This window comes from Serinus canaria, chromosome 6, assembly GCF_022539315.1.
Source record: "Serinus canaria isolate serCan28SL12 chromosome 6, serCan2020, whole genome shotgun sequence".
In the NCBI taxonomy this organism is placed as follows: domain Eukaryota; kingdom Metazoa; phylum Chordata; class Aves; order Passeriformes; family Fringillidae; genus Serinus; species Serinus canaria.
This window is the reverse complement of record NC_066320.1, coordinates 15,722,576-15,749,560: the sequence shown is the minus strand read 5'-3', so window position 1 is coordinate 15,749,560 and position 26,985 is coordinate 15,722,576. Positions and strand designations below refer to the sequence as shown.

At 48.5% G+C, this 26,985-nt stretch overlaps 1 protein-coding gene across 8 annotated transcripts in view; it reads left to right on the top strand.

The window, feature by feature from the left end:
• Nucleotides 1-208: 208 nt before the first annotated feature.
• Nucleotides 209-26,985, top strand: part of TLL2 (tolloid like 2) — an 84,847-nt gene continuing 58,070 nt past the window's right edge. For 5 of the 8 annotated variants that reach the window (XM_050976200.1, XM_050976204.1, XM_050976202.1 and 2 more), the window contains exons 1-2: nt 282-428; nt 3,258-3,358. Coding sequence is in view for 3 of the 8 variants with exons in the window: in XM_050976199.1 (XP_050832156.1) it covers nt 278-428 (151 nt within the window). In the remaining 5 variants the exon portion in view is untranslated. Of the gene's footprint in view, nt 429-3,257; nt 3,359-26,985 lie in introns of all 8 variants that reach the window. The other 3 variants (XM_050976199.1, XM_030241161.2, XM_050976205.1) reach the window with 1 other exon arrangement.

Below are 26,985 nucleotides of genomic sequence, written 5' to 3'. Positions count from 1 at the left end.
TACTAAATAACGCTAGTAGTAGCTAACGGCAATAAGAATAATTTCCAATGTTTGATGTGCGTTATCACCGCCGTCGGGCTCTGGCTCCGAGCGCGGCGGGAGGCAGCGGCGGCCCCGCGGGCCGGGCGGGGCGGGGCCGAGGCGCGGGCGTAGCTGTGATTGGCTGCCGGCGCCGTGAGTGGCAGCGGCGGCGCCCCCCGCGGCCGCGGGTCCGCTGTCGCCGCGCAGTGCCCGCACCCCGGGCAGCCGCGCCGCCCGCTCCGCCCGCGCCGCCGCCATGGGCCGCGGGGCCGCCCCGCTCCGCCGCCTGCTGCTCTCCCTGCTCTTGCTGCCTGCCCCGGGGACGGGCGCGCCCGGAGCCTCCTTAACGCTGGGGGAACCGGAGACGGCGGAGGAGCTGCTGGAGTACCGCGACCCTTGCAAAGCCGGTAGGGAAGCGGGCTGGCTGCAACTCCGGGAGAAGTTTGGAAGCGCGGCGGCGGTGGACAGGTGTCCCTGCGAGGCGCTCCGCGGTACCCCGGGTCCGCCCGGCCGAACCGTGCCCAGGCTCACCTGGAGGCGGCGGCGGCGGGAGCCCCCCGGCCCGGCCGGGAGCGTCCCCGGCATCCCGCTGCCTTCCCGAGTCCCGCGGGCTGCCCCGCTGTCCCCGGCCCGCCGCTGCGGGAGGGCTCTGGTTGCCTCCAGCCTGCGCCCCGCTGCCCGCGTTGCCCGGGGACTGTAGCCCCGGGTGGGAGGCTATGCCTGGCTTTTTTTTTTTTGTAAATCGCCCTCCGGTACCGCGCCGCTGCCCCACCTGTGCCGCTCCCTCCCGCGCGAGCTTCCCCTCTGCAAAGCCAGGGAAATGCCCGTCCGTGCTTTGCATTTTGGGGTTGGGGGTTCTCCCCCCGCGCCCTCAACCATTTTGGCTCTTTCTGTGCATTTCCATAGCCTTTTGGCAGCTGTTCGAACTTGCCCCGAGCTCTGTCCGGCCCCAAGTTGCGGTGCGTGCCCCGGGGCGGCGGGAGCGCGGCGGGGCTCCCGGGGGCGGTGGGGAGCCGGCGCCACCCGCCTCGCACACAGCCCGGCCTGCCGGGGCAGCCAGGTGCTCCGGAGCTGCCTGGGTGCAACTTAGCACATCCTCTCCAGGCAGCCTCCAGCTGCTCCCTCCGTCCCTTTCTTGGAGTTGTTCGTTCCCTTGACAGACTGCACTCTGCTGGTTCTGAGCTCGTTGCTTTTAATCTGAGTTCTAAAAGAGTTGCTGTCGTCCCTAACGTTGCACTGCCTTAATTTATAGGGAATGTGGACCCAGATTTTCTCTTTGGAAAACTGGGAGGTACTCTTGATGCGACTGCAACTCGTTTTGGTTCTAGCTATTGGATTGTAGTCTTGTGAATTGCTTTTCTGCTGAGAAATTGGCAACTGATACCTTGTTAGTTGTGTTACATTTACAGATAATTTTGTGTGAAGTCCTGTTTTCTTAATACTGTAGAAGTTGAAAAAAGAAAGGTGTTTCTTTGTGGGCGGTGTTCTTGGTCTCTTGAGTCGGGGCTTTGCCCCCTGAATGTGCTCCTGGCTGTTAGTCAGTGTCCCTCGGCGATAGCTTCTCCCGTTATCAGCTCTCTCCTGCCTGCTGTTGCGCTGCTTGCAGCCGTATCTGCTCACATAGACGAGCTCTGTCAGTGTAATGTCGTCCAGAGCTTCTCTGCCTGGTACAGCAAGTTTAGCTGGCTTTGTACGTAGGCTGAGTGTGGTGGGTTTCCTTCCAAAATTCAGCTCAGTCCTCTCCAGAGAGTATTTTTTGCACAAAACATTCCCTTGATCAGCAAGTCATCTGTCATTTGATATATAGTTTGGTGTGTGTGCAGGTTAATTCTTTGTAATGAATATGGGATCCAGCCCAAATATGCTTTACTGTATTTGTGTCTGCTTCTAAATGCTAATGAATTGATCTCTCTTGCAAGTTAAACTAGTTGTTAGTGACACAGCTATGGTGTAGACTTGGAGAGCTACAGGTAGAGTGCTTCAACCTTCTCATCTGAAAATATATTAGCCTTGCTTTGTCCTCAAAATTATACCATCATCTCTGCTGCTTGGCTTGCCCTTGTGACTGCTGGGTGCTGATGTCAGATCAAGTACATGGAGCATGAGGAATGCTCCTTTAAGGACCACACAGAGAACATTTACTTGACTTGACTTCCCTACATCTAACAGGGAACCTGTGGCAGAAAAGGGGGAAAAAATATTTTCACAGCCTGCCTTCATTGCAGGACCTTTTAGTTTTTCCTTTTAGTTTTTCCTCTGCAGTCCTCTAATTTCCCAAGTTCTCTCCCTCTCACTTCTGCATGCACACAGAAAAGACCCTGGACTGCCAAGAACAGCCTCCCTTCATTTACATCAGCACCTCTTCTTGTGGTGGTCAGAAAAACTTTGTGTGTGTTATTCCTGTTAATTCAATTCAGGCAGGATTAATCACATAAATTGTCTTTATTTTCTGACTTCTCAGTGTTTGCTTTTTATGTTTTTCCATTTTCTTCTTTCCAGTAGAAAGGGAGGAGTGGACAAAGCCTGTGGAGGTCACACAGGTGATTCCTTTCCCTCCCTGGAGCAGGCTGGTGTTCCTGGTGGTGCTGGCACACAGCTGCCTGTGCTGGGGGCTGCCAGGCAGCCTAGCCCAGCGCTGCTCTGGCTTCCTGACCTGAGGCTCCAATTCTGCAGTTTGAGTTTGCCTTCCTCAGCAGTGTGTGCATGTGTGGAGGGCAGTACAGTGCCTTCTGCTTTGCTGCAGCCTCCTGCTCTGCTGAGCACCATTACTGGCTTTCTCAAGTTTCACTCTTGTGTTCTGTAGAAGAAAGAGACTCTGGTTCTTTCAGTGTGTCCTGGCTGGCTGTATGACACTCCTTACATGCTCTGTACCTCTCTCAGTGTGCTGGATAGTTCCAAATTTTAATGTTAGCCCCAAGATAAACCAAACAAGGCTTGTACCACAAGGATCTGTTAGACTCTGCCTTGCAGTCACAGCCTTCTTCCTATTCCTGTCCTATACCATCAGCACCTGGAGCTAGGCAGGGGTTCTCTGCTGCAGACACCATCTCAAAGGGTCAGCTGAGCTGAGATTAATAAGTGATCTATTTCTATCAGTGAAACAAGGTGAAGGCTCCTTTAATAGAGTCGTGTCTCCAAGAGGGCCTGTCTGGGCTGTGGTCTAGTGCCTGTATGGGAAGTGTATCACACTGTTCCTGATGAACCATAGCAGTGACAAGTCTTCTTAACTTCCTTAGGCCTGAGCTCCTCCACTCGTGGGACAGTGTCGGGATCTGTCAAGAAGCATGACTGCAGAGGGCAGTGGCTGCAGACCTGCTGTGAAATGCTCAGGTGTCTGGTATGTTTTGCAAGGGGAAACAGAGGCTATGAGCACTCTGAGACTTGTGGTGATGCTTCCATCACTGCTGTAGGCACAGGCTCCTGTGCCCAGTCCTGTGGCTGCAGATTGTGCAGGCTCTTAGCCCGTGATGAAGACAAGCTGCTGCTCCTCTTGCATGATTTCCAAAGCTGCTAGAACTAGAGTGCTTTACTTATTTCTTTTTATTATTTTTCTAATTTCCTTTGGGCTAATGGCTGTGGCCCAGAAGCTGTTATGGATTTAAATCTGGCAGGTTACGATGTAAGAGCTTGGCAGTTCCTCACCCCTGCAGCTCATGCCCTGAGGTTGAGTGCAGGCTGTCGATGGTTGTTCTGCTAGACTGGGAGTGGAAACATGCTCCTGGCACATGCTCCTCTCTGTTGCATTAGTGGAGGATGTAATAATCTCCTGCAGCAAGGCAGGAGGCACAGCACAGGGCAGTAACCTCCTGGAGCCCTGCAACCACTGCGCTGCTGGTGCAACACATGGGCTCAGGTGATGGGCCATAACTCCACTGCTGCTCTGAACTCCACCCATCCAGGATTTTCTTTTCCTAATGGGGCTGCTTTCCTGCCTTTTTGTAAGGCAGAAAGAAACAAGGAGCTGCCTGAGTGGCTGATCAAGGGGCAGCTGAGGCAGCACTGCACTGTCAGGTTGAATTGCCAGGGAAGGTGGCAGTGCTGGCTCTGTGGGTTGGATTTTGCTGAGTGTTGTAGCAGCTCACTGGAGCTTTTCAAAGGGAATAGTACAAAGGTTCCTGCTCAGAACTGCTCTGTAATAGATGGGACAATGTCAGAAGCCTCACATGAGCTTTGGATGGATCTGCTGCTCAGAGGATGCAGTTAAGGACACCCCGGCCAGTGTACAGGTCTGAGTGAGGCTGTATGACAGGCAGGCAGCAGGAGGAACAGTGGATGCCTTCTAAACAAAACAAGTGTGTCCTTCTGAGACTCCTCAGACAAACTGGAACCAAAGGAATTCAATAGCCTGTAATTTGTTCTGGTGGTTATTTGGGTGCAAGCTTGTACAAACTTTAATTTGAGGTGAACAGCAGAACCTCTGAGGTTCAAAGTGACCTCTGGGGATAAGATCATCCAAATTATGTCAACAAGGGGAGGTGGGTGTAAATAGGAGGGAGGGCTGGGCACTGAATAATTTGTGCTCTGGATGTGTCCTCTGGCTTGATGATCCCTTTCTTCCAGCTCAGACCTCCTGTGAGGCTCTTTTCCACTTGCCAGTTGGGGAGGAAAAGCTCCAGTTTGGTTTCACCATCTTGATTCCTGGGTACTTCAGCTCCTCACATGGTACTTCCTGCCTTTTGAGAGCTGGAGGTGCAATAGCTCATCTTCCAGGGAGGGTCTTCTGTGTTGGAGTTCTGTTTCTCTCTGGCCTGGGCAGTTCATGCTGGTGTGACATGTCCTGACTCCAGGCTGACCAGGTCTGGAGTGCCAGGGCAAGGGCAGTGTTTCTCTGTGCAGGTGTTTGCATTAGGGACTGGCAGAGCTGCCTGCACAGCCGTGTGCTCCTGAGGCACAGGCCAAAGGGGACTTGGGCTGCTGCTGCCTCTGTGTGTCTCAGGAGTCCTTCAGGAGGGTTTGTGTGGCTGAGGAGAGCTGGACCAAGGAGGGGTTGCCTGTAGGTACAAATGAGCCTTGCATTCAAGCTCAGCTTCTTTCCATGAGACTTTGATCTCTCCATGGCTTTTGCTTTGGGCCATTGCTTGCAGTGCTCTGAGCAGAGCCTGGCCTGGGGAGGCTGCAGAACAGAGCAGGGCTCTGGCAGGGAGATAGCACCTAGGAAGTGAATTAGTTCCCATGGATTTTGTGGAGTTCTCAGGATATGAGCTGGGGCAAGAGGTGTGAAGGGGCATCAACTGAGCAGCAATTCCATATCTCCTGTTTCTTTATCACTAGAAAAGTTTTAGAGAAGCAGTTTGGCAATGATAGATCATTTTTCCTGCAAGCCAAGGCTCCTTCAAGTGTGGATGCTGCTTGTCTATGACAGGATACTGCCACACATCCTTGTTCCTGCTCCACTTGCTGATTTGATCCACTAACTTCTAAATGCCCCACTTAGAGCTCTCACACCCAGTGCTGTCCTGAGAGCTGTAAATTGTGCTTCATTGTTGTTCTGCTCCTCGCAGCTCTTCCTCTGTAAAGGCACAGTGCCTTTTGTTCTGGAGATTGCACATTTCATTGGGCTGTGGTGCAAACATCTGAAGTCAGGTGCAGACATTTCTCTGGGCAGCTGAGGAATTTGCTCTTAGGAACTGAAAGCCTCGAGGGGGTAATCAAATGAGAAAGGGGAGACAGCATCACTGAAGCCTGGGTCATTACAATGTTGCTTGGGTTTTGAGTGGGATGCAGATGCTGTTTTCCTGGTTGGAAGTGTGGATCCACCGTGTTAGCAGGGCAGCCAGAAAGCTCTTTGCAGGCTGTGCTAGGGATCCAGCCCACTCACTTCTTGACAAGAGCTTTCCTGCAGTCTTGCAAGTGGTCCTGTTTAGTTTGGCAATGGTGGGAGCACTGGCAGAGTGTGTGCCAACCTTCCCTTTGCTTGGGAATCACAGAATCCTGGGAAGAAATCTCATTTCCATCTTACAGGTGTTCAATCCAGCTTTGAGGCCTCTGGGCTTGTATGGAAAGTGGCAGTGCAGCTGTGGTGAAGGTTCCAGTGCTCTGGTGTGGGGTCTGAGTTGTAGGAGGGAGTGGGAGCCATGGGCTTACCCAGGGGCAGTCTCTGGGCTGGTGGCAGTGCTGGGAGCCGAGTCCTGGTCTCCTTTCTTCACAAGGTATATGGCCTTCCAGAAAAGGGAAATTTCTTCTTTTGCTACCACTGCTTATAGGAGGGCTTTGAGAGCAGAGTCTGGGACATGATCCAGTCTGTGGAATCTTCAGTGCTGAGCTGATGGAACCTTTTATAGAGAAAGGAGAGAGCTCTCACTGGCAATCATTCCCTTTGCATTTTTCCCCTGGTACATTGCAGGAAGGGTTAAATACTCAAGGAGGAAATTGACTCTTTTTGGGTGGTCTGGGAAAGAATGAGACCAGACTGTTCAGTCTTTAATTTACCTGCTTTGGGGAGATGACAGCAGTTACAGAACGGAAAACAGGTGGGTGAAAACTACTGGGGTCACTCTTCAGTGATGCAGCTGTTTGCCACTGGGGAGGTGTTTTGTAGTGAGGTAGAGCTGCAGCGGAAGTTTCCTCCTCAAAGGGAAGGTTTAAGGTGACTTTGATTACAATCCTCACTGAGCACAAGCTAATGGCTCTGGCTTAAAGAAATAATAACCAGCAACCCTTTTATTGCACCTGAGATTCCTCAGTAGGGAAGTCAGTGGCCTGGGGAATTGAAGAGCAAAACCTTATGATCACTGCAACTTGAGATCTGGGTCTGAAGTCCTTCCAGTGTTTACCTGTCTTCTTGGGATCTGACTAAATCATGTCTGATCTTTCTTGGGGTGTGTTGGATCTGCCTGGCCTGTAGGAGATGTAACCCTCTGTTCTATACCTGCACCTTGGGATTTAGTAATGGACAGGACAAAAAAGGGAAAATTTAGAACAGAGGACTTGTTTTCCCCCCCTTAAAAAAGCCTGGTAAGGTGGGGAAGAGGTGCTTGCAGTTGTCATGGATACTTCTCCAGAGCTTTTATTGAGCTTCCTAGTCTGGGTGCAGTTCACAGGTGTCTGCCCTCAACCATAGCCTGCACAGGTGGGACCAAGGAATGCTGCTTGTTCTTCAGCTGTTCTGCAGCATAAGATTAGTAAGTCACAGAGTCCCAGAAAAGGCATTTAGAAACTGTGCTTTAAGTCTTCCAGGATTTAAAAGTCCACAAAGCTGAGGATTTTGGTTGGAGGCACTTTGCATTTGTGTAATTACATTACACCTTTGCAGTTGTGCTTGGAGATTTTATCCTCTTCCTGCTCTAGCCTGTGTAGAGTGCCTTGCCAATGGTTAACACAAGAAGTTGCTGCATTTACTGGTAACCCACCTCTTTCTTGTTGCTAGAACTGCCTGTGGGTGTCTCCCAGGTGAGTGGCCTCTGGCCCAGTCGGGGGAAGAGCTGTGTGGCTGTAGATACCCACTGCAGCCTGCTCAGGCTCACACCTTGGTCCTTGGGAAATTGGCAGTGCTGTGTGTCTGATACATTCCAAGCTGCTTCCCCTGACACTTTAATTTCCTTCTTTTTGCTCCGGCCTTCGCTGCAGATTCCTTTGTGCTCTCTGCCCGCTTCCCCTTGTGTTTCCTAGGGATTCATTTCAGATGTTCCTCTGTCTCCCTTTTGCTGAAGCCTTCTCCAAACCCTGCCTGGAGAATTGCTCAGATCCTTCTCTGCTTGCTGCCCCAGGTGTTCTGCGATGCCCTCTCCCCCAGGCTTCTCCCGACACCTCCTCTCCCGTCCTGGCACTGACTCCCAGGGGTTCTTCTGTCCTTGCTCTCCCAAGAGCAGCCCTGCTGTGAAAGCAGCTGCTGTGCCCTGAGCAGCCAGCTCTGTGCAGCAGGCTGTGTGCTGGAAGACTTGGGCTGCTCCACCCAGCTCCCCTTCCCTTGGAGGGGCAGGAGGGGAATGCAGGGCTGGCTTCTGTGACTCGGGGTGCAGAGCTGTCTGTGCTGAGCGGGTGATGGTGGCACTGGGGGGACACTGACCTGACAGGGCAGTCTGTGGGCTGACTTGGAGATGGGCAGGCTTGGCAGAGAGGAGGCACCTCTGACACTGAATGACTCTGTTGTCCTGGATCACAAGTATTGCAGGTATTAAGCTGCAACAAAACCACTTTCAATTAGTGCTGAAATGTGATTTCAGTACTCAGAAGAGATAGATGACTAAGCAGAAACTGGCTGTTGTTTTGATTCAGCTACTAGGACTTCTGGGTTTGTTTGGTTTTGGGATTTTTTTCTCCTTTGTTGCAGCTGAGCTTCCAGAAATGCTGATCTCCAGGCATTCTTTGATGTTCCCATTCTAGCGCTTCCTGAATGGGAAGGTTCCCTGTCAGTAGACACTGCTAAAATGTGCAAGGAAGCCCTTTAATAAAAGAACTCTCAATGACTGATTGCCCCTTCTTGACCAGTTTGTGTCAGCCCAGCTTGCAATGGAGAGAAATCTCTAATTGTATGTTGAGAAGGAAGCCCCAGGAAATCTCAGCAACTGTTAAATCCTGGTTTCTCAAGCCTCTGGTTTGAGTGGTACAAATAGTCAGAGACCCACAGCTGCTGCTGGTCTGTGAATCAGCCCAACTTTAGACCTGAATGGAGATTCATGTCCTCTCAAGTCATTTTGTGTTCATGTAAATGTCAGCACTCAAGTAAAAAGCATCTGTTTAGTTTTTCCATCCACAAACCTCAATGCTATTCACGGAGCAAACCATACCACAATTTTACAAGATGGAAATGTAATACTGCTAAGTGCTCTATCTTATCTTCCTGGGAGTTGCTGTTGGGAGTACAGTTGGGTCCCTCTGCCTCCTTATTAGAAGAGATGGATTGATGCGGTACTGGGTGCTGAGAATTGCCTTTCTCCCCTTTTCATGTCACTTGGGTGTTGCCAGTCTCACATTCCTCCGTCAGTGTGACTGAACTTAGCATTGCAGCAAACAGCATTGCCTAATCAGCAGCACTTCCACTTGCTCAGAGCTCTGGCAAAATTGGCTGGTTTGTTTGGCATTTTGCATTAGGAGTTTCAGGTGGGATCTGCTGGAGGCTGTAAATTTCAAAGAGCAGACCTTGAAAGAGACAGCTGTAATTACAAACTGTGCCCTTCTCCCACTAACAGTGGCTGTACCTGACAGAAGGGCTTGTCCCAGCTCCAGGGACAGACATCTGCTGTGAAGGATTGTCCACACTGCTGTGTGTTGGCAGGATGTGTCTGGTGAAGGTATTGGTTTTGCTTTGAAATTCTTCAGATATAAAAATCCTTAAACTCACTAGACTTGCAGTCAGACTTACAGAAATGCCAGTGTTAGATCTGCTTTGGAGCTTGTGGTGTGGCTCCTTGGGCATGAAGGCAGATGATGTGACATGGAACTCTGACTGGAGCAGCTGTCCTGTGGAGCAAATCTAACCTGAGCCTGCATCAATACGAGTAACCAAGGGGATTTCTGGCTGCATTATCCATGTCTCTGCTGCAGAAATTGGGTAGTAAACGAGGCAGCTGCTGCAGGAGCAGCTTGTACAGTGCATGCCAGAGGTGTTTGAGCTGTACCAGAGTCAAGATGGCCAAACTGAGAAACATCCATTGGTAAATAATTCCTGCAGGCAGTGGGGGAACCCAGCATAGCGACCTACAAGTTCAGTGACATTGAAAAGAGATGGAACTCTTGCACCTGCATTTCCCTCACTGAGTACCTTGGACCTAGGTAGATCTATTCCTTGGGTCACTCGTTGTCAGTAGCTCAAACTAGATGTGGGCAGGGCAGTGATAAAGCAGCAGGGCTCTGTGCTTTATCTGTGGGGCCAGTGGGGCTTTGGAATGCATCTGGCTTCAGATGTGTTTGATATTCCAGAGGTCTAATTCAGCCTTCTCTTATCACCAGATCTTGTTCCCTGCCATTGCCCAGATTCTTCTTTGGTTTTTTTTTTTTTTTTTGTTTTTTTTTGGTTTTTTTTTTGTTGTTTTTGTTTTGTTGGTTTTTTTGTTTTTGTTTTTGTTTTGTTGGTTTTTTTGTTTTTTCTTCCCCTGTGCACTTCCAACAAAGGCAAGCAACAGAGCTTTATGTAAAAGTGAGTTTTGAGAAGTTTTGGCCATGGGACCAAGAGCTGTCTATGTGATTTGCACAGTGTGATTTCTGGAGTCTGCTTTTCATGGTTCTGTTGCAGTTACTCACATCAGAGACCCATAGACCATTTTGTCTTGACCGTGCTGGTACTGCTGACCCCAGCAGGCAGAGATGCTCTGGCTCTTGGGGCTGACCCTTTGGGGGGCAGGCAGGGGTGGCCTGTCAGGCTGGTTTTGCCCTGGAAGAGGAGTCTGGTTTTTGCTGTGCTGTTGATGGTGGGAGAGTGTTTTGCTCGGTGACACTCCGAGCTGCAGCTGGTGCCTGTACCAAGCTGCTGATGTGCTCTGCAGTTGACTGCTGTCTGGATTTAATCTCTAACCTTTGATTGTTCTTGAAAGCATGTTCTAGGGATTTCATTCCCACCCACACTGCTCCTGTGACCCCTTACATTTCCTGGGTGTCTAAGTACAGAACAGAAAAGATTCATTAACCTGGTAAGTAACCCTTTTTATGAGGGAAGTGATTTTCTGTCACGCTCTGTTAGATCCTATTGATTTCTGTTTTTCCCCTTGTTGGCCTCTTTTGCCATATATTCTCCTTTTTTTCATGCTTCAGTAGGAAGGTGATACGTGATATGCTGGTTTGGTTGGGGTTTTTTTCCTGTTTCCTGGGCAAAGAGCTGGGATCTCCTAAGGCCACTGCTCAAGTGCCCACATCTCTGCCTTTTCTTGGAAAGCTTTGTTGTCAAGGCAAGCTGCTGGTTGGTAATAGGATGTTGACATGAGGAGTAAAACTTCCTGGCTGCCCTCTATTGTTTTGATGTTGAAAAGAGCATCTTTTTCTCTCTTTGCCCATGGTACAATCCCTCATCTCTTGGCAGAGGTGTGACGCATTTGCCATGGGGTTTGCAAGCATGCATGAAATGGAGACCTCAAACCATCACATGTGCCTGCTCTTTGTGTCCTCCTGGCTCGTGGCAGTGCCTGGATCCTGGTGCTTTTATGGTGAAATGGAAGGAGCTGCCAGGTTTGGGTTTGTCCCAGAGGCTTTTTGTTACAGAGATCGGTAGTAGGAATTGTGCAGGGAAGAGGTTTCTCCTTGGATCTGAGTGGGAGGGCTTGGGGGTGTCCCCTGTTTCAGAAGGGTGACATTCAGTGCCAAATTCCACACAGGGCATGGGCAAAGTGTTTGCTTCCCAGCCAGTTCCCCTCCTCCTGTGTGCATTTTTGTATTTCTCTCTCAACAGCCATCTCTGTGCTATTGCAGGTATTGCAAAGAAAAAATATTCCAAATATTACAATGCATGTATTACATGTAGTCTCAGCAAGAAACCTTGGTTTTGAGAAGGCTGCTGTTGTTGTTTTCTGATGTACTTGATTTTTAGACAGAGCCTTTCTGTGATTCAAGGCAGATATTTCAGTAGTTGGAGAAATAGTTTTCTTTCTAAAAGTAGACTATCATCTTTCGTGTTAATTTCTCAACTTCCATGGTTCTTGCTAAATTCTTCTTCCTTATGTACAAATGTTCTATGCTGGTCCTTTGTTTAACTGTTGCAATTGAAGCATCAAAGGCTTAAAATGGAAGGGAGTTTTGCATTATTACAGGACAGGCATTCTGAAGCCATGGTTGTCCTAATGCTGCTCACATTCAGCTGATCACAGTGATCAGCTTTGCCCAAAGAGAGGAACAGGTGGCAAGGATTGTCATCTAGATTGTCCTAAAGAAAGGTGCATGAAAAATAGATCCTGTTTATTTATGAGTCTTAGGCTGTGCTTTCCCTAAAAGAGGCATCTAAACCCGAGGGGTCAGTGAAGGAAGGGGTGAGTTCTGTTTGCAGACCGAGCAGACTGATCTGGAGTGGTGCAGAGTGGAGAGCTGTGCTCCCAGCTCTCAGCAAAACAGGGCCTGACTCTCTGGTGCCAGGCTGTTGGAAGCCTTGCTTTCATGGTTCACTGCATTATCTGGGGAAAGAAAAAAAAGGTAATGGGGAGTTTTTACTGGGAAAGGGGGTGTATGCTTCAGCTGAATACACTAGAAATCTGCTGAAGACCTTACTGGATCATAGTCTTTGCTGTTAGTTGTAGGCAGTTGAGAGGAAAAAACAACAACAAAATAAAATGTCTTAAAATGCCTTTGATCAAATATTTAAAGTTGTTTTCCTCTTATTGCTTTCAAGGCTTTGAACTTTGAGTCTGTGGTGGTTGGTTTTTTTGTTGGTTTTATTTAAGTTTCTACATGTCCTTCACTTACCCCAAAGGCTCCTAACATACCTTGGAAGGGGCACTGTAATCTCTATATATTAATGCAAGTTGGAATGGAGAGGTTGGAAGTCTCATAGCACAACAGGGAAGGCTGGAAATGCTGCCCAGGGTGGCACCATCAAAGGAACAACTGGATGTGGGCCTGGCTAGGGAGGCTTGGGACTCTTTAAAACACACTTTGGAATGGTGTGTTCTGTCTGGTGAATGCAGGACTGGAGCTGGGTGTCCTCTTCCATCTTCAGAAAGCAGAAGTGTCCTTTCAGTTGAGGGCTCAAAGGGCTGTGTGCAGGGGCGTGCAGGTCCTTCTTCCTTTGTGTCAGGAGTGGACCTTGCTCTGCTCTGGGATGCCGGCAGCTTCTGCCTCCTCCAGGGCTGCTCTGAGGATGCCGCTGTCTTCTGAACAGGGAGACTCTGGAATGAGCCATGGACTGGAAGTGAGGGACAGGCTTGTGCCTCCTCTCTCCTCCTTTAGCTGGTGTGGAGGCAGGGAGGGTGACAGATCCTCAGGAAGTTCTGTGCATCCTGGGGCTCTTGTTACTCATTGTCAAAAACTACAGCAAACTCTGTTACGTTGTCACAAGCCAAGGTCCTGGCCTTGTCTCCATCACCCTGCCTTGCCCTGAATTTTGCTAACATGCATGAATACAGAGTCCTGAAATTCAGGTTCATGGTTCCAAAGTTCATGGTCTTGAGAATAAACAAAAAACTATTGTGGTGGCTGAGAGCTGCATACCCCATTAACCCAGAATCATGAATATTTATCGTGATGGATTACAAAAGAACATAGAGGCTATATTGTATTTCCTATAACTTTATTTCCATGGCATCTTTTATTGGTGGGTCACTTTAATGTAAGCTTTGCTTATTTAGTTGCACACTTTAAGCCGATTAACTTTTTACTAATAAAATGTGTGTTGCCTCCCTTTGTCCCAGCTACCGTTTGTTTGTACCTACACTCCTGTGACAAAGAGTCCCAGAGAAATGCTTTAAGCCCTGAATAAATCCCACTGCTGGAGGCTTGGGCCCAGCTGAATGTGTCTGAGCTGATTTCAGCCTTGCACTTTCCCTTTCTCTCTCTTGCTGCCTGAAAGTTGGATCCTCAAAGCAAGGTCTTTGCCTTGAACACCTTTCCACTCATGAAACCATTTGTGGTGCTCTGGGGCCAGCAGGAATCATTCAGCCTGTTAGTGCTCTCTGAGCTGGGCTAGAATAAAACTGTAAGCGGTGGGAACTGGGGCTTTCCAACCATGAAGACTGCTCTGTGGCTCTGCATCTTCAGTAATTTCCTAGCTGGTGACCATGGCATTTTTTCCTGCTTACAAAATTTGCCCTGTCATTCCGTGTCCAACATACTGCATGCTTTAGTGTGACTTCTCTCTAAGAGAAGTATCATCCCAGAGAGATGATTGCATCCTGCCATTTTGGTAAAGACACTCTATGAAAATTATCCTTTATCACCAAGACCATTCAGACCAGAATTTTAAAGTTAAATGGGTAAGCACTTGGAAAATACTTTCTCAAGGCCTTTATTAATCTGTTCTTTTATATTTGGAGCTTTGCTAAAGCTAAAATGATCCCTTAGAAATGTACTGTTAATACTGAAGAATGACTGATCTGCCTCAAAACAAACTCTGTAACCTGTTTCAGTGGGGCAGCAGTAAGTGCCAAAGGAGATGTAGAAAAGCAGGGTAAGTCAGAGTGGTACATCCAGAAAGTCTCCCTGGCTGCTGCAGTCTCCACAATCCCCTGCACAGGGATGGCTCATTGCCTTTAATGGTATTGGATAGCTTTGTCTTTCACCTGCTTTCTTTTGAACATGTGTAAGATTTTATCATCCACAGCCTGCTGGAATAAGAAGTGCCAGAGCTTAACTGCAGCATCCCTGTGCTCTTCTCTTACTCACCTGTGAAGGAGTCAGAGCATCTGGTGTCTCTGAGGTGCAGTTAGTGTTGCCTACCTGTTTCCATCCTTGTTTCCTTTTACACCAAAGCTTCCCAGATGTTGGCTCTTGTCCTGGGGAAATTCAGAGGAACTCAGCTGTTTTTACTAGCAGAAAATGCTCATCCTTTGCTGTGGAAGGAAAATTCCTTTCTTTAAGAAATCTAAGATCACACTGGCTGTGAAGAAGGAGGGGAAATATTGAGGGCAGTAGCAGGCAGCTGTGCTCCACACCTTGTGGGAGCTGCTTAGTGCCTGTCTGCAGCACCCTGCAGCAGATCATACAAGCTTATGACTGGCTTTCAGCTGCCTTGGGATTCTACTTAGGAGCTAGGGGTGACCCAGGAAGAGCAGTTTTAAACAGCAATGGATAGGGGCACTTCTTGGCTTGTGGAAGTTCACAACCTCTCTTCATTCTGTTGGCCAGTGGAAAGCATGAAGTGGCAGTGCAAGTCCTTTGGGTGGCTCATGCTCAGTGTTCCCTGCTGATGGCAGAAGCCTGTGCAGCTGGTGCAGTGCATTGGCTTCCCTCTTCAGGGGAATAGTTTGGGGTTTATTTATTGCTTCAGATCTGTGAGGTTCCTTGGGTTTTCTGCCCCAAGCTTTCCCAATGGCTGCTTGTCCTCTGTGTAGGACTAGTGGAGCAGATGAGGTTTCACATGAGTCATGACAGATTTTCATCATGAGATGTGTGGGGGTAACAGGGTGTATCAGCAACAAGCCCAGAGAAATACACCAATGTGTTCCCCCTTTCCCTTGCTCTCTCTCCCATTGTAGCCCACTTGTAATCTTTTCTGTGCAGTCAGACCTGGCAGGGAAACAAAGCCAGGAGTGTGAATCCATCACCAGCCATGGAAATAATGGTTCCCCATCCAGTGACACCCAGTTCCTGTGTGACAGTTGTGCCATGTCCTGCAGCAGGGACACTTTTGATATTAAAGAACACTGTGAGCTTATCCTGCCTAACCAGCATGTTAGTTGCTTTGTTTGAGGAAAATTCTACATTGGAAACTGAATTATGTTTTCTGAGCTACCTTGAATATCACTTTTCTCATTCCCAGACTGTTAGACTTGGTAATTCCCCTTTTTGTCAGTGGATTTGCCTGCTTTCAGCTCTTTCAGTGTCTGATGGTGAGGGAGCTCCATCCTCTCTTGCACCTAGTTGTTTGAAGGTTTGCTCCCCACAGTATTGCAGGTGTGTGCAAAATCAGGAGGGGAATAAGAAAAGCACAGCTTGAAAAAAAAGCAGCATGGCCTCCATGTTAGGCCATGCTGCTTTATGGTGGTTTTAAATCTTGTGCAAGGTGTGTGCCATGCAGGGAGCACTGGCATTTGATGGGTGTCAATGTGGCTGCAGAGGGATGACTGACAGAAGGGGGAGCAGACTTGCTGCTGCTGCTAGGGTGTTAGAATAGCTGAATAGATGGAAATAGATTGGAAAGGAAGATGGGATGTAAAGAGACAAACCCAGCTGTCTCTGGGAGAGTAAATAAACAATTCTGCAAGCTGCATACCATCTACAGTTGATAGTATTTCTGTTGTGCTTGTCTCATCCTGCTTGCTTGTCTGGCAGTCATGGCTGTAGTTAACCTTCCCTGAGAGACCCTACAGTTTCCATGAGGTTGCAGGAGATTTCATGTATTGACAATCAAATATGACTGGAAAGCACTCAGGATGAGTTAACAGTTAATGGCAGTGTGATAGGTAGATGATATTTGCATATGCATGAAGTGTAAGCCTTGTTGAATATCATCTTCTTCTGGATCCCTCGGGGAGCAGAGCTCAGCTCTGGCCTTCTCTGGGAGGTGAAGGATTTATGATGCCTCCTTCAAATTACTGACCACTATATTTCTATGCTGGCTCTTCGCACCTGCTGTAGTGTGATACAGTGCTAAATGCCATGAAAAGCCTTTAAATGGCAAACAGCTTCCACCTGAGGTTCTCCTGATTGCAGAGCCTTTGATTCTGGTCCGGACCTGCAATCTACCAGCAATCTACATTTTGTGTGAGTTCCACCATCTTGCCTTTGGAGATGGTGGTATGTTGATTTCAATTCTATTCCCAAACTCCAGTGTACTGATTTCTGTTCATGAGAAGACTTGTATTTTCTGCAGTGATATCCCCAAAAGTGAAGAAGACTGATGAAGAGCCTGGATGTGTTCTCAGTGCTTTCTGACACCAGTCTTTCATTACTGTAGGCTCACATGTGCTCCAGGCTTCCTGCACAGTTTAGGGCATGAAATAACTCCTGTAATTTGGACCCATGGGAAGAGGCTGAACTGGAGAGGCCCCTGCAGTAATGGTGGAGGAAGCAGGGGTGGCTGCTGTTAGCATGCTGAATTGCACAGCATTTTCATTCATTCCAGCTGTTTAATGGGATTACATGAGGAGTGGCTTCTGCCTGCAGACATTTAGTGCCTATGGAAATCTGCAGCTGTCTGAGTCGGTTATGTGCAAATCCCACACCTCCCCTTTACGCGCAGGAATTTCTGAATGACGGAAACCATGTGAATCAATTGCATGAGTAATTTTTCATGTGCTTCACCCAGTATCAGATTTGAAGGAGATTTTCTGTTAACTGTGTCTGTGGTCCCCAACAACTTCCCCAAAGAGGGAGGAGATGCTGCAAGGTGGCCTCTAGATGTGGGAGTAGGATAGCTTTGGTGAGTGTGGATCCCCTTCCCTCGAGCACTGGGAGACAGCCCCCAGTGCAAGGCAGTGTGGAGCTGGATGATCTCATATTCCACTTGGTCCGACTGCCCTTTCCCCCTTGGAAGTGGCAAGGAGTGGACACCCTCCACCCTCAAGAAAGGGAGGGAAGCTGCAGCACATTGGTGCTGGTCAGCAGTGGATGGTGTCTAATAGTGGAGTACTGGAGGTCTGAGACATCCAGCTCTGTCCTGGATTCTGTAACCATAAAATAGTCACTTCTTCAGGACAGGCTGAGAAATGTATCTTTGGATTGCTCCTTGTCTGCTCCAGCAATCTCTGTGTGAAGAGACAATGTGGGTTTTACTGTGCAAGGCCAGTTCCAGCAGGCACAGGCTCTGCACTGCACTTCCCTGGTGAGTACAATGTGCCATTGTTGACAAGGAAAACAGTGGCATCCGTTTACTTTCCCCTTTGAATTTTTAAATCCTTCTATTAGCTTCCTGTCCATTTCCAAATAGAGATAGTTATTATATGCTTCCCTGACTGGATCTATCTCTTGGAGAACAGTAACCCTGGGTGAAGGCCCTACTGACAGTCCTCCCATTTACACATCTGCAGACCATTAGTTTGGATGTGGTCTAGCTGTAATATGGCAAGTGACTTCTTGGCAGGCTGGAATAGAGAAGAAAGCCACTGTGTGTACTTTAGAAGTGAAATGGTAGCTTCTGGTGTCACAGCAACATGTGGAAACATGAAATTATAGCTTACATGCAGCTTCATTTATACTTTCAACATTTCCAGCAGTTATAGCCTGGTGCCCAATGGAAATGTCTGGATAAGGACTGAGCAAAAATCATGGCTGTTCTATGAGTAAGTGACTTTTTCTGGAAGAAGGAGCAGGATACCCTGATAGAGGTTAATGTAACACTGGAACAGATGGCTCAGAGAGGTGGCAGCTGCCCCATCTCTGAAAGCATTCGGGGTCAGATTGGATGGGGCTCTGAGCAACCAGATCTAGTTCAGAGTGTCCCTGTTCATTGCAGGTGGTTAGAACTAGACCTTTGCAGGTCCATAGAACCAAACCCTTCTATGATTGTATGATTTCCACATGTTGAGGTGTTCACCACAAGTCTTTTCCAAAGCCTACCCACCCTGATCTGTCAAGTGTGTTGCTGCAGTGGCATGATCCCAGGAGGAGGCAGTGTTTGGACCAGTCAGCAACATCTGACTGAGGAAGGGGCTGGGGAAGCCCTGGCAGACCTGGGAACAAGGGAGCTGTTGCTCCAAGATGAAACTTTTCTCTGTGGAAGCCAGACAATCTTCTCATTTATTTGCAAGTGGCATTTGGTCACAGCTCTTTGGCAACATATGGAAAGTGTTTAAATTAGCCATATGAGCCATGCGTGAAACAGATGCATGTTCTTGAGCAGGCTTTTATGGTTGATGTCTGAGCGAGTGAAGGGTGCAGCTGGCTTGCTGGGGAAGTGAGAACGTGTCCTCACCCAGATGTAGTTAAGTGCTTGAAGTGAAACACAGCTAATGTTAAAGAATGTATCAATAAAGATCAACTTCTTATGGACACCTACTGCATAAACAATGTGAATGGAGGTAATGACACTTAACCTTTCGCTCCTGTCCTGGCTGCTTGGAGCTGGAGCAGGATCAGCTGTGTCGGAAGAAGACAAGGTGCGTGACTTCCTTTCTAGCGTCTTTCACTTGTATGCTGGTCTATCAACAGCCTACTTTAAAACTCCAAGGTGTGATCAGAGCACAGTTCTACACCTTTCTGAGCAATCTTAGTAAATAGAGTGTAGTGCGATCTGGCTGAAGAAAACAGAAAACTGGCTGCTCTGACTTTTGGGTGTGAATTGTGAGAGCAGTTTTGTATGGTGAGAAGTTGCATCCAAAGCTGATCCTTCTGTAAGTGGAGCTACAGCAGCCTCTGAAGCCGTGTGGAGCTCTGTACAGTGGGAGGACTGTGTTGCTACACAGTCCTAGATGCTCACTGCAGTGTGCATGGCTGTGACAATAGAAATGCCCTTGAATATCGAGAACTTTGACTTTATGCTTGCCAACTGTGATGGGATAGACCAAGGTGGAGTCACTGAGAAATCGGTGATTGTTGCTGTAGCGTCTGGGTGACTGAGTTCAGCAGATGTGGAGCAGTAACACCGAAATACAAGAGCAGAGCATTTATGGCAGGATGCTCAGAAAAGGGGGAGAGGGCAATGAACATTTTGGGGCATCAGAAAGAACGGTATGAAGGAAAGCCTTGGCAGGGTGCAGACCTCTCCTGTAAGGGCAGCCCTGTGATTCTGTGTGCTGCACAGTGCAGTATTTATAGAGGGGTGTGCTGCTGCCAGATCTGTCATGCTTGCCATTGCAGAGCAGACTGAGGGAGTGCCTGCCAGAGCAGGCTGGCTCCATCCTCTGCTGTGTGTCCACAGGTGCAGTTCCAGAGAGGCATTTGAACTGGCTGCTGGTGAGCCTTGTTAGCCACAGAGGGGACGCAGGAGATCCTGTTCACTCTGTATGAATGATGAGGCAATCACCTTTTTTTTTCCAAGCTTCTTGTAGGGGTTTAAAACGGACAGGGAATGACCAGAGGGGCTTGTGGCATTTTAGGGGTTCTAGAACCAAGTGTCTCTCTGAACCAAGAGCAGTTTCAGCAGCCCATGCTGTGGGCTGTGTTACACTGAGCTTCCAGCACAGTACCCATTTGGGGCACCACTGTCTCCTGCAGGATTGTCCCCTTCTGGGGGAGCCATGTCTTTGAATCACATGACAGTAGAGGCAGGTTTGAGTGACCAGGGTGAATTACTTGGTAAATGTCTGTTTCTGGACAAGTTGATGGTACAGGGAGTTTGCCTGAGGTGCACAGTGTGATGTGAGTACCTCTTCTCAGACACTGGAGGGCTGAGCCCTTTCCTAGGCTTGTGGACACCAGCAGCCACCTGATGAGCATGAGCAGCCCTTGTGTGGAGGGCATTCCCATGGCTGTAGCACCAAAGGTTTCAAATGTAAAACCAGTGCATCTTCAAAATGAGCAGGTGAACCAAACAGCTGTTTGTGAGGACAAACACTGATACTTTGGTGGATGAACCTGCGGGGAGCTCCTCTTGTGATGTGTTTACACCTCTCGTTTGTTTTTATTCATATGGTTCTTTGGACTGTTTTTGCCAGTGGTGGGACTCTCTGAGAAGCATCTTTGTCCCAGGTGTCACTGTAGTAATGTTTTGTGTATTACAGGAGGTGCAGCACTTTGCTTTGCAAGGTTATTTTTATCCTCTAAGTGTTTGTGGTGAGGCCAGTCCAGGATGGTGACGGGACAGCAAGGAAGGGCTGTGTTCCCTGCCAGGGTGAGTGATTTCCACTCCTCCTGCTGAGAGTGCCACTGTAATTTTTCACGTGCAGTATCTCCTTCCAGGAAGTGTTTGGAAAGTTTGCTTTTTATAGTGAAGAGTGAAAAAAGGAGATAAAGTCTGTTGGTCTCATTTTGTCTTTGGTTGTTTAGGGGTTTTTTTTGGTTTTTTTTATCGGAGGGGAAATCAACTTTTTTTGCCCCTTATTAACACAACACAAATGCAATGTTTAAGACTTCATCACAGCTCAGCATGTGCCTGGGACAGTGCTGATGCTTACCTGGGACAGTTCTCTCCAAAACTGGAATTGCCTAGTGCTTTGCTGGGCTATGCTCACCCATTTCCTCTGCTATCACCTCTTGCTTTTTGCTGATGCTGTGACTTTGCAGCTTGTGAGGGCCCCAGTCCTGCAGGTTGCTGAGACCTTCATTCCCTGGAGTGAGCTGTGGTCCTTTCTGGTTTGCAGAGTACGAATGTGGCATTTGCTGGTTCCTGAGATCTCATGCAAGGATGACTTTTTCTTGTCTTTTCTGCTGGGACACCTGTGCCTGGCTTAAGGCACGAACTCCGCTGTAATCTGGGGTCCCTTTGGTTACATCCATGCCCCCACCATGCTGTCAGTGCTGCAGCCACTCTGGGTACTGATCTCATTCTGATCTCTTCATTGTGGTGGTTTTGGCAACCCAAATTCCCCACCCAGGCCTGAGAATTTAACATCAGCACATTTGCATGACTGATCGGATTTGTCTCGCTTCTGTGACGACATTGTTTCTATGGAAAATTAATGGATTCTCACGTTGTATTTTTAATGGCTGAAACCACCTCCCTGCCCACCCTCCCATCCCTGAGCTTTCAAAAGGAAAGTCTGTAAACAGCTCAAATTAGCTATCCTCCATAAATAGCTCCCATTTCTTTCCTGCCTGCTGTCCGTTTCTTTTTTCTCTTCCAGTGGTGCTGCAGCACTCCTCTCCTGGTGTTGGTGGATAAAGAACAAAGAGTAAAATGAGCCTATGTTTGCTTTCCTTGTCTGGCCCTTGAATAGATGTGATCTGTCATGAACTGCCTCCTTTCATCCAGGACCATGTGGTTTTAAATTGTCAGCCTGCCTAAAGTTTGCTCCAATCAGGCCTGCTTTGCCACCTTCCTTTTTTGAGGAAGCAGCTCAGTTCATGGCTCCTCTTCTGTTCATTTTTGCCATGAGGCAATTTCTTCCATGGGGTGACAGGGAATTTTCTGCCTGTCTGGGGTCACCCATTCCCCTGTTGCAGTGCTTGGGGATGAGAACAGTGAGGTTTTGACACCTGTGTGTGTCTGGCCACCCGAAGGAAAAACGTCCCTCCCCAAAAGATGCAATTTGAAATGAAATGTGCTTGGGGTGGGGGTGGGGGGGGACAGTGCTTAGCCACTGCACCATTCCAAATGAAATTAGAAGAGTTTTAGTCTTAAATTTTTATTCTGTCATCTCTAAGGTTATGTTTCTAATCTGATTTTTGAAGAATAAATCCAGGGCAAGTCCCATGGTAGGGGGAATTATCTGAGGAAAAGGTCTGACCTGGATGTCTCCTCCCAGCAGACTGGAACTGGTGGCCATAAGGCTCAGAAAGTCTTGTGGGACAGCTGCTAAGGAACATGCAATATTTTAGGTCAAGGTCTCCTAACTCGTGGTACCAAAACCAGTGGTGAAAAAGAGCCTGAATTCCTGAGACACAAAGTGCTGGCAGCCAGTCTCCATGCCTGTCCTTGAGGTGTGCTGGGGTAAGAAGGTGATCCCCAACTGCTCTCATCCTTAAACAGTTGCCTGGTGACAGTCAGGGCCTGGGTCCCTACAAGGCAAAGGAGAAGGTCCCATGAAAAGAGTTTGTTCCATTGCTGCCCAGCTGGGCTGCACCTGGTTTGCCTTGTGCTGGGGTGTGCTTGCTGCTAAAGATCCTGATTGCAGCCCCACAAGCCCGAGGTGGGATTATTAGGGACCAAGTAGAGTTATTAGGGACCTCAGCTGAGCTTTTTTCCTCCCTTCTGGTTTTAGGTCCAGATACCTGCAGCACCAAACCAGGCTGGCAGCTCAGCTAGGAGATGGTGTTTGCCAGCAGAACAGGCTTTCCATTAGTGCTTTGGTAATTGAGATGCACTGCTGCAAATGGCAGGCAGGAAACTACAGGGACCTGATGTGTTAGTTAGGACAAAAACATTGCCAGTTTTTTAGGCAAAAATGATGAAGATATGGAAATGAGGCGGTTGCTTTGAATTTTTGTGGCGTGGGGGAAAAGGGGGCAAGAGGGAATCTTCTCTGTGCTGGCAGAGGCTGTGCTGAAGCAATGGGCTGTGCAAAGTGTTAGTTTTCTGGATGCTATTGTTGCTTGGGGCTTTGGATTATATTAGCATGGAAAAAATGCCTCCAAGGGAAGGGGCACAAATCACAGCCTGGCCAATAGGGAGGGAAAGAGAACTATAAAACAGAAAATCAATTTAATACTCAGTGGGTGTTTGCAGCGTGCTCACCCTTCCTTCAAATTGCCAAAGGAAAGATTAATTAAAGTTATATTGAGCAGCAAAAATGATGAAGGGGGTGAGATGGGGCTTGTGTAGTTTAGCTTTTTCCATAATTAATTGACAAAAGCATTCTTGGATTTCATTACCCAGAACCTTGCCCTTTCCTGCTCTTAAAGGGCAGCTGAAGCAATGCTGGATTTCCAAGACTGCATTGCTGCCTTGCAGGTTGAGCTAACAAGGGTCACTTCACAGGCACCTGGAGAAAGGGCTTCTTCTCTCAAATAGTGCCCCTGTGTTATTTATGGGTCTTATCATTTAGGATCAGACCGCAAAATCCTTTTATCTGGTTATGGTGTTGTTTCCTGGTTCCCATTTCTGGATCCACTGTGGGGTGCAGGGGTTGGCAGGGGGTGGAGACAGCTGGTTCTTGGGTCTCTTGTCCCTGTTGGCTGCCTTCATTTAACCAAAATAACTTTGAGCAGGGTGTGGCAAAAGCTGTTGGAGAGTCATGGCCATAGTGGAATGGGCAGAATCCAGGAAGGATACCTGTGTCCATCAGGTAGCAGGAGGGGGCCAGAGTTGCCTGGTCAGGAAAACCAAGTCAGTTGCTGAGCTTGGTTTCACTTGAAAGGGGGTGAGGTCTCCAAGTGAATTTACCTGCTTTGGTGTGGCTTTGAGGATGTCTGTCTGTCTGTCTGTGTTGGGGCAGAGCTCAAACTGCATGTGTTCATGAGTCCATGACAGCTTCTCCCTGAAGTCCGTTTCCTGCCTACACAAAAAATGTGGCCAAGAGGCACTCTGCAGATTGTGTGCAGCCTTCAGGGAGAAAAATTCAGAGATGCACAGCCAGATCCCTATCTGATGTCAGCATTGCCATGGAACTTGCACCATCACCTGGAGCAGAAAACAGAGTGTTAGAAGCTCCCACAGCTGAATTTACTTCCTGTGGAAGGAAGCACGAGGGGCTAAGCCAGGCGCTGGGGTTTGCCCCCCCCCCGGTGGAGGGGAGCAGCTCCTAAAGCTGCGAGGTGCAGTGAGCGCTGGCACGGCCGTGGCGGGCAGGCTCTCTGGAAGGCGCCGGTGTTTAACCATTTCAGGGCCCATAGAGGGAGCTGCTCTGCTGCTTGTGCCACGGATCTCCTGCCGCCTGGCACGGCGCTCCAGCGCTCACGGTGCCCTCCTGCCCTGCTCATTGCACAGGGCTCGCAGATCGCTGCATTGCTGTGGCTGCCGGGCTGGAGTGGAAAAGATGAAGACCTTGAGTGAGGAAGTAACCAGCAGCAAGAGACCTGTGAATTTTAAAATGAAAATGCCTTTCTCCTAACCTGATTCTGGCAAGCTCTATTGCTTGGTTCTTGGTTAAAATAGCATGGTGTTCAGTCCAGGGACAGAAAAGCTGGGCATTGTGCAGGCTCACATGTGTGTTTGCAGTTTTGAACAAACTCAAGCCCAAAGTATTTCTTTATTCCCGCCTTGTCACCTCCCAGGATAGGAAATCCATTGAATATGAATCAGGATTTCTGGCCTAATTGGGTCTCCTGCAGATCACTTCCCAAGAGAGGGTGCTTTGGGAGCACTACACATGATAATTTAGGCAGTTTAGCTTTCTGCAGAAATCTGAATAGGGATTTGGACTCTGATTCCCAGGAGATTTTGATGTTTTTGAAATATTTGTTTCCATTTAGGAGCAGACCATGTTCATAAACATTCCTACACAAACTGAGAGCAATTTCTGAAACAAAATGTGCTCCCTGGACAGGGGACCTTCCCAGTGAAGACAGAATCACCAAGTCCCTATTGCCAGGAAACCCCACGGATGCCAGACACCAGCTCTGACTCCAAAGAGCCTTCCTGAGTGGAGCTGGTTACCACCAGAGCCTCCATGGCAGCTCATCCCCAAAGCTGGCCAGTGGGAAACTTCTGCTCCTTCTTACTGGGGAGAAACAAATGGATCTGGATGAAAACACAACTGCTGAATGTGGCAGTGTTAATGCTTTTTGTTAACTAGCTGCTTGTTTCCCATCTTCCTTTGTTTTGAGTGTTTGATGCTCGTGGTCAGGCCCTATTTCCAGATTGCTGGACTGGGATTTTTTCTCTCTCCTCTTTCACAGGTTTCTGCTTTTTCAGGCTTTGCTTTTCCCTCTGACACAGCTGTTACTTTGCCCTGAGGAATGCCTTGAGTTTTTTCTCTAAGGTATAAATCTTAGCATACTTCAGAATATTGTTCTGCTGGTTCCTGTGCCAGCAGGAGGTTCAGCAACAGACCTGTCTGCCTGCGAGAAAAGAAATATGGAGGTGCTGGGAAGGTGCTTTGATCTGTTGATTTATTTTCTTATTGTTAGACTGCACAGTGTTAGCCTGCACGAGAGCCTGGCCAGCCCTGAAAATGAAATCTCCCACCACCCAGACCTGTCAGGTTGGGAAGCATTCTGCAAACGCTCAGAAATAACTTGGCATGGTTTTGCCAGTGCCTGAGGAGTTCCATTGCTGTTTGCCAGGAGGTGGGATGTGTTCCCCTGTCCACATATGCCCAGCACCCCCTGCCAGGCGCTCCTGTGGCTCAGGTGGGAGGGTTTGGTTTTCTCTTCTGTTATTTGGATGTGGTACAGTGAGCTCTAGAGCAAAAGGAACTAATTGGTGCCCCAGGGCCTTCCCCTGGCCAGCAGAGATGTGGGCGGGGATAGAGAGTGTGCCTTAGAAATGCAGGTGAGATTGATCTCGTGGGTGGGGTCAGAGCACATCCTGGGTTTGCCCTGAGGCACAGAGAGGCTGTGGCTCCTCACTGTCACTCGGGTGGCACAGCTGAGTCTGTGCCCGGCAGGCTCTATCAGCTGCCCGCCTGTGATGCTCACAGGACTGGAGATGTCAAGGTTAACTGTGCAGGCACTTCTTCCTTGTCTGTTTTGTACTGGCACAAGTCATGAGGTACCTGTGCTCGGGAGCCCAGCTATTATCTGCACACAGGGGCTGGGAATGCTCATGAAAACTGAGTTTGAGTGGTGACGAGCGGTGAAACAAATCTGAGGCACCTGCTTGGGTTCACAGTGCTCTTGGTTTAACCTGCCCATTCCTGTGTTACCCTGTGGGACACCTGCTCAGAAAGAGCAGCAAAACGGTGTTAGAACTCTGCTAGAAGGGCAGAAAGGAAATCTGCCAGTGTGAGCTGTGCCAGTTAGCTGCAAATGCAGAGCAGATCCTTGAGCTGGTGACACAGCTTGGTGTGACCCCGTAGCAAGAGGGCCCCTTGGACTCCAGCTGGAAGACATGGTCTTCAGTCTAAGTTCAGATCCCAGTCAGCACTTAAACCCTGCCATTTTTTAATAAAAGCTTCAGATGGTGAGTCTGTATTTGAGGTGGAGTGGGATGGAGGGTGCTCTCCTGGCAGGCAGGGTGTACATGTTTCCAAAGTCTCTCTTTCTGTCCGTCTCTGTCACAGCTGGTTCTGGCCAGTGCTGGGGGGAATTGCAGTGCTCTTCCACAGTGTGCAGAGGGGCACTGCTCTGCTGATCCCTGCCACCAGGGTAACCTATGGCCTCCACTGGTGCTGGAATGGGGCTTCCTGGCAAGAGTTTGTGACAGGCAAATGGCTGAAAGGATGAAAGCCTCCAACTTGGTGGCTGAAGATCAGGTCAAACAGACACTGGGTGATGTTTTTCAAGGATGAAGTTATGTTTTTCTCTGGCAGCTCAAGTGGTTCGTGTTCTTGTAGAAGCTTGTAGCTAACTGTGGTGAGGGTGAAGGATACCCATCCCTTAGATGTTATAGATAAGCCTGGTTTTAACAAATTGCAGCAGTACATTTTGGGTTGAGATGTATTTTTAGGAACAATATTATTTCATTTTATGTCTGAATACCATAAACTTCTTTTGGTGATTTATTCTTTTCCTTATGTGTCTTTGAAGGAGAGAAAAAAAAAACCCAGAAAGTACAAGATTCCTATTAAAAAAACTGGATGAAACACACTTTTCATGGAAAATGTTTTAACCTGTTGTGAACACTTCTCAATTGAATTCTCTTGAGAGACAGCACAATTATTTTTCTCCCCTGAAATAAGATTGAGCTATTCAGAACCAGGGAAAGGAGAAAATGCAAGTGGGAAATGGGAGAAGGGTGGCATTGGAGCAGGGCAGGGAAGCAAGTTGGAGGTGATTTGTAGGGAAGAGGGATGAATTTTTTAGAAAGAAGACACT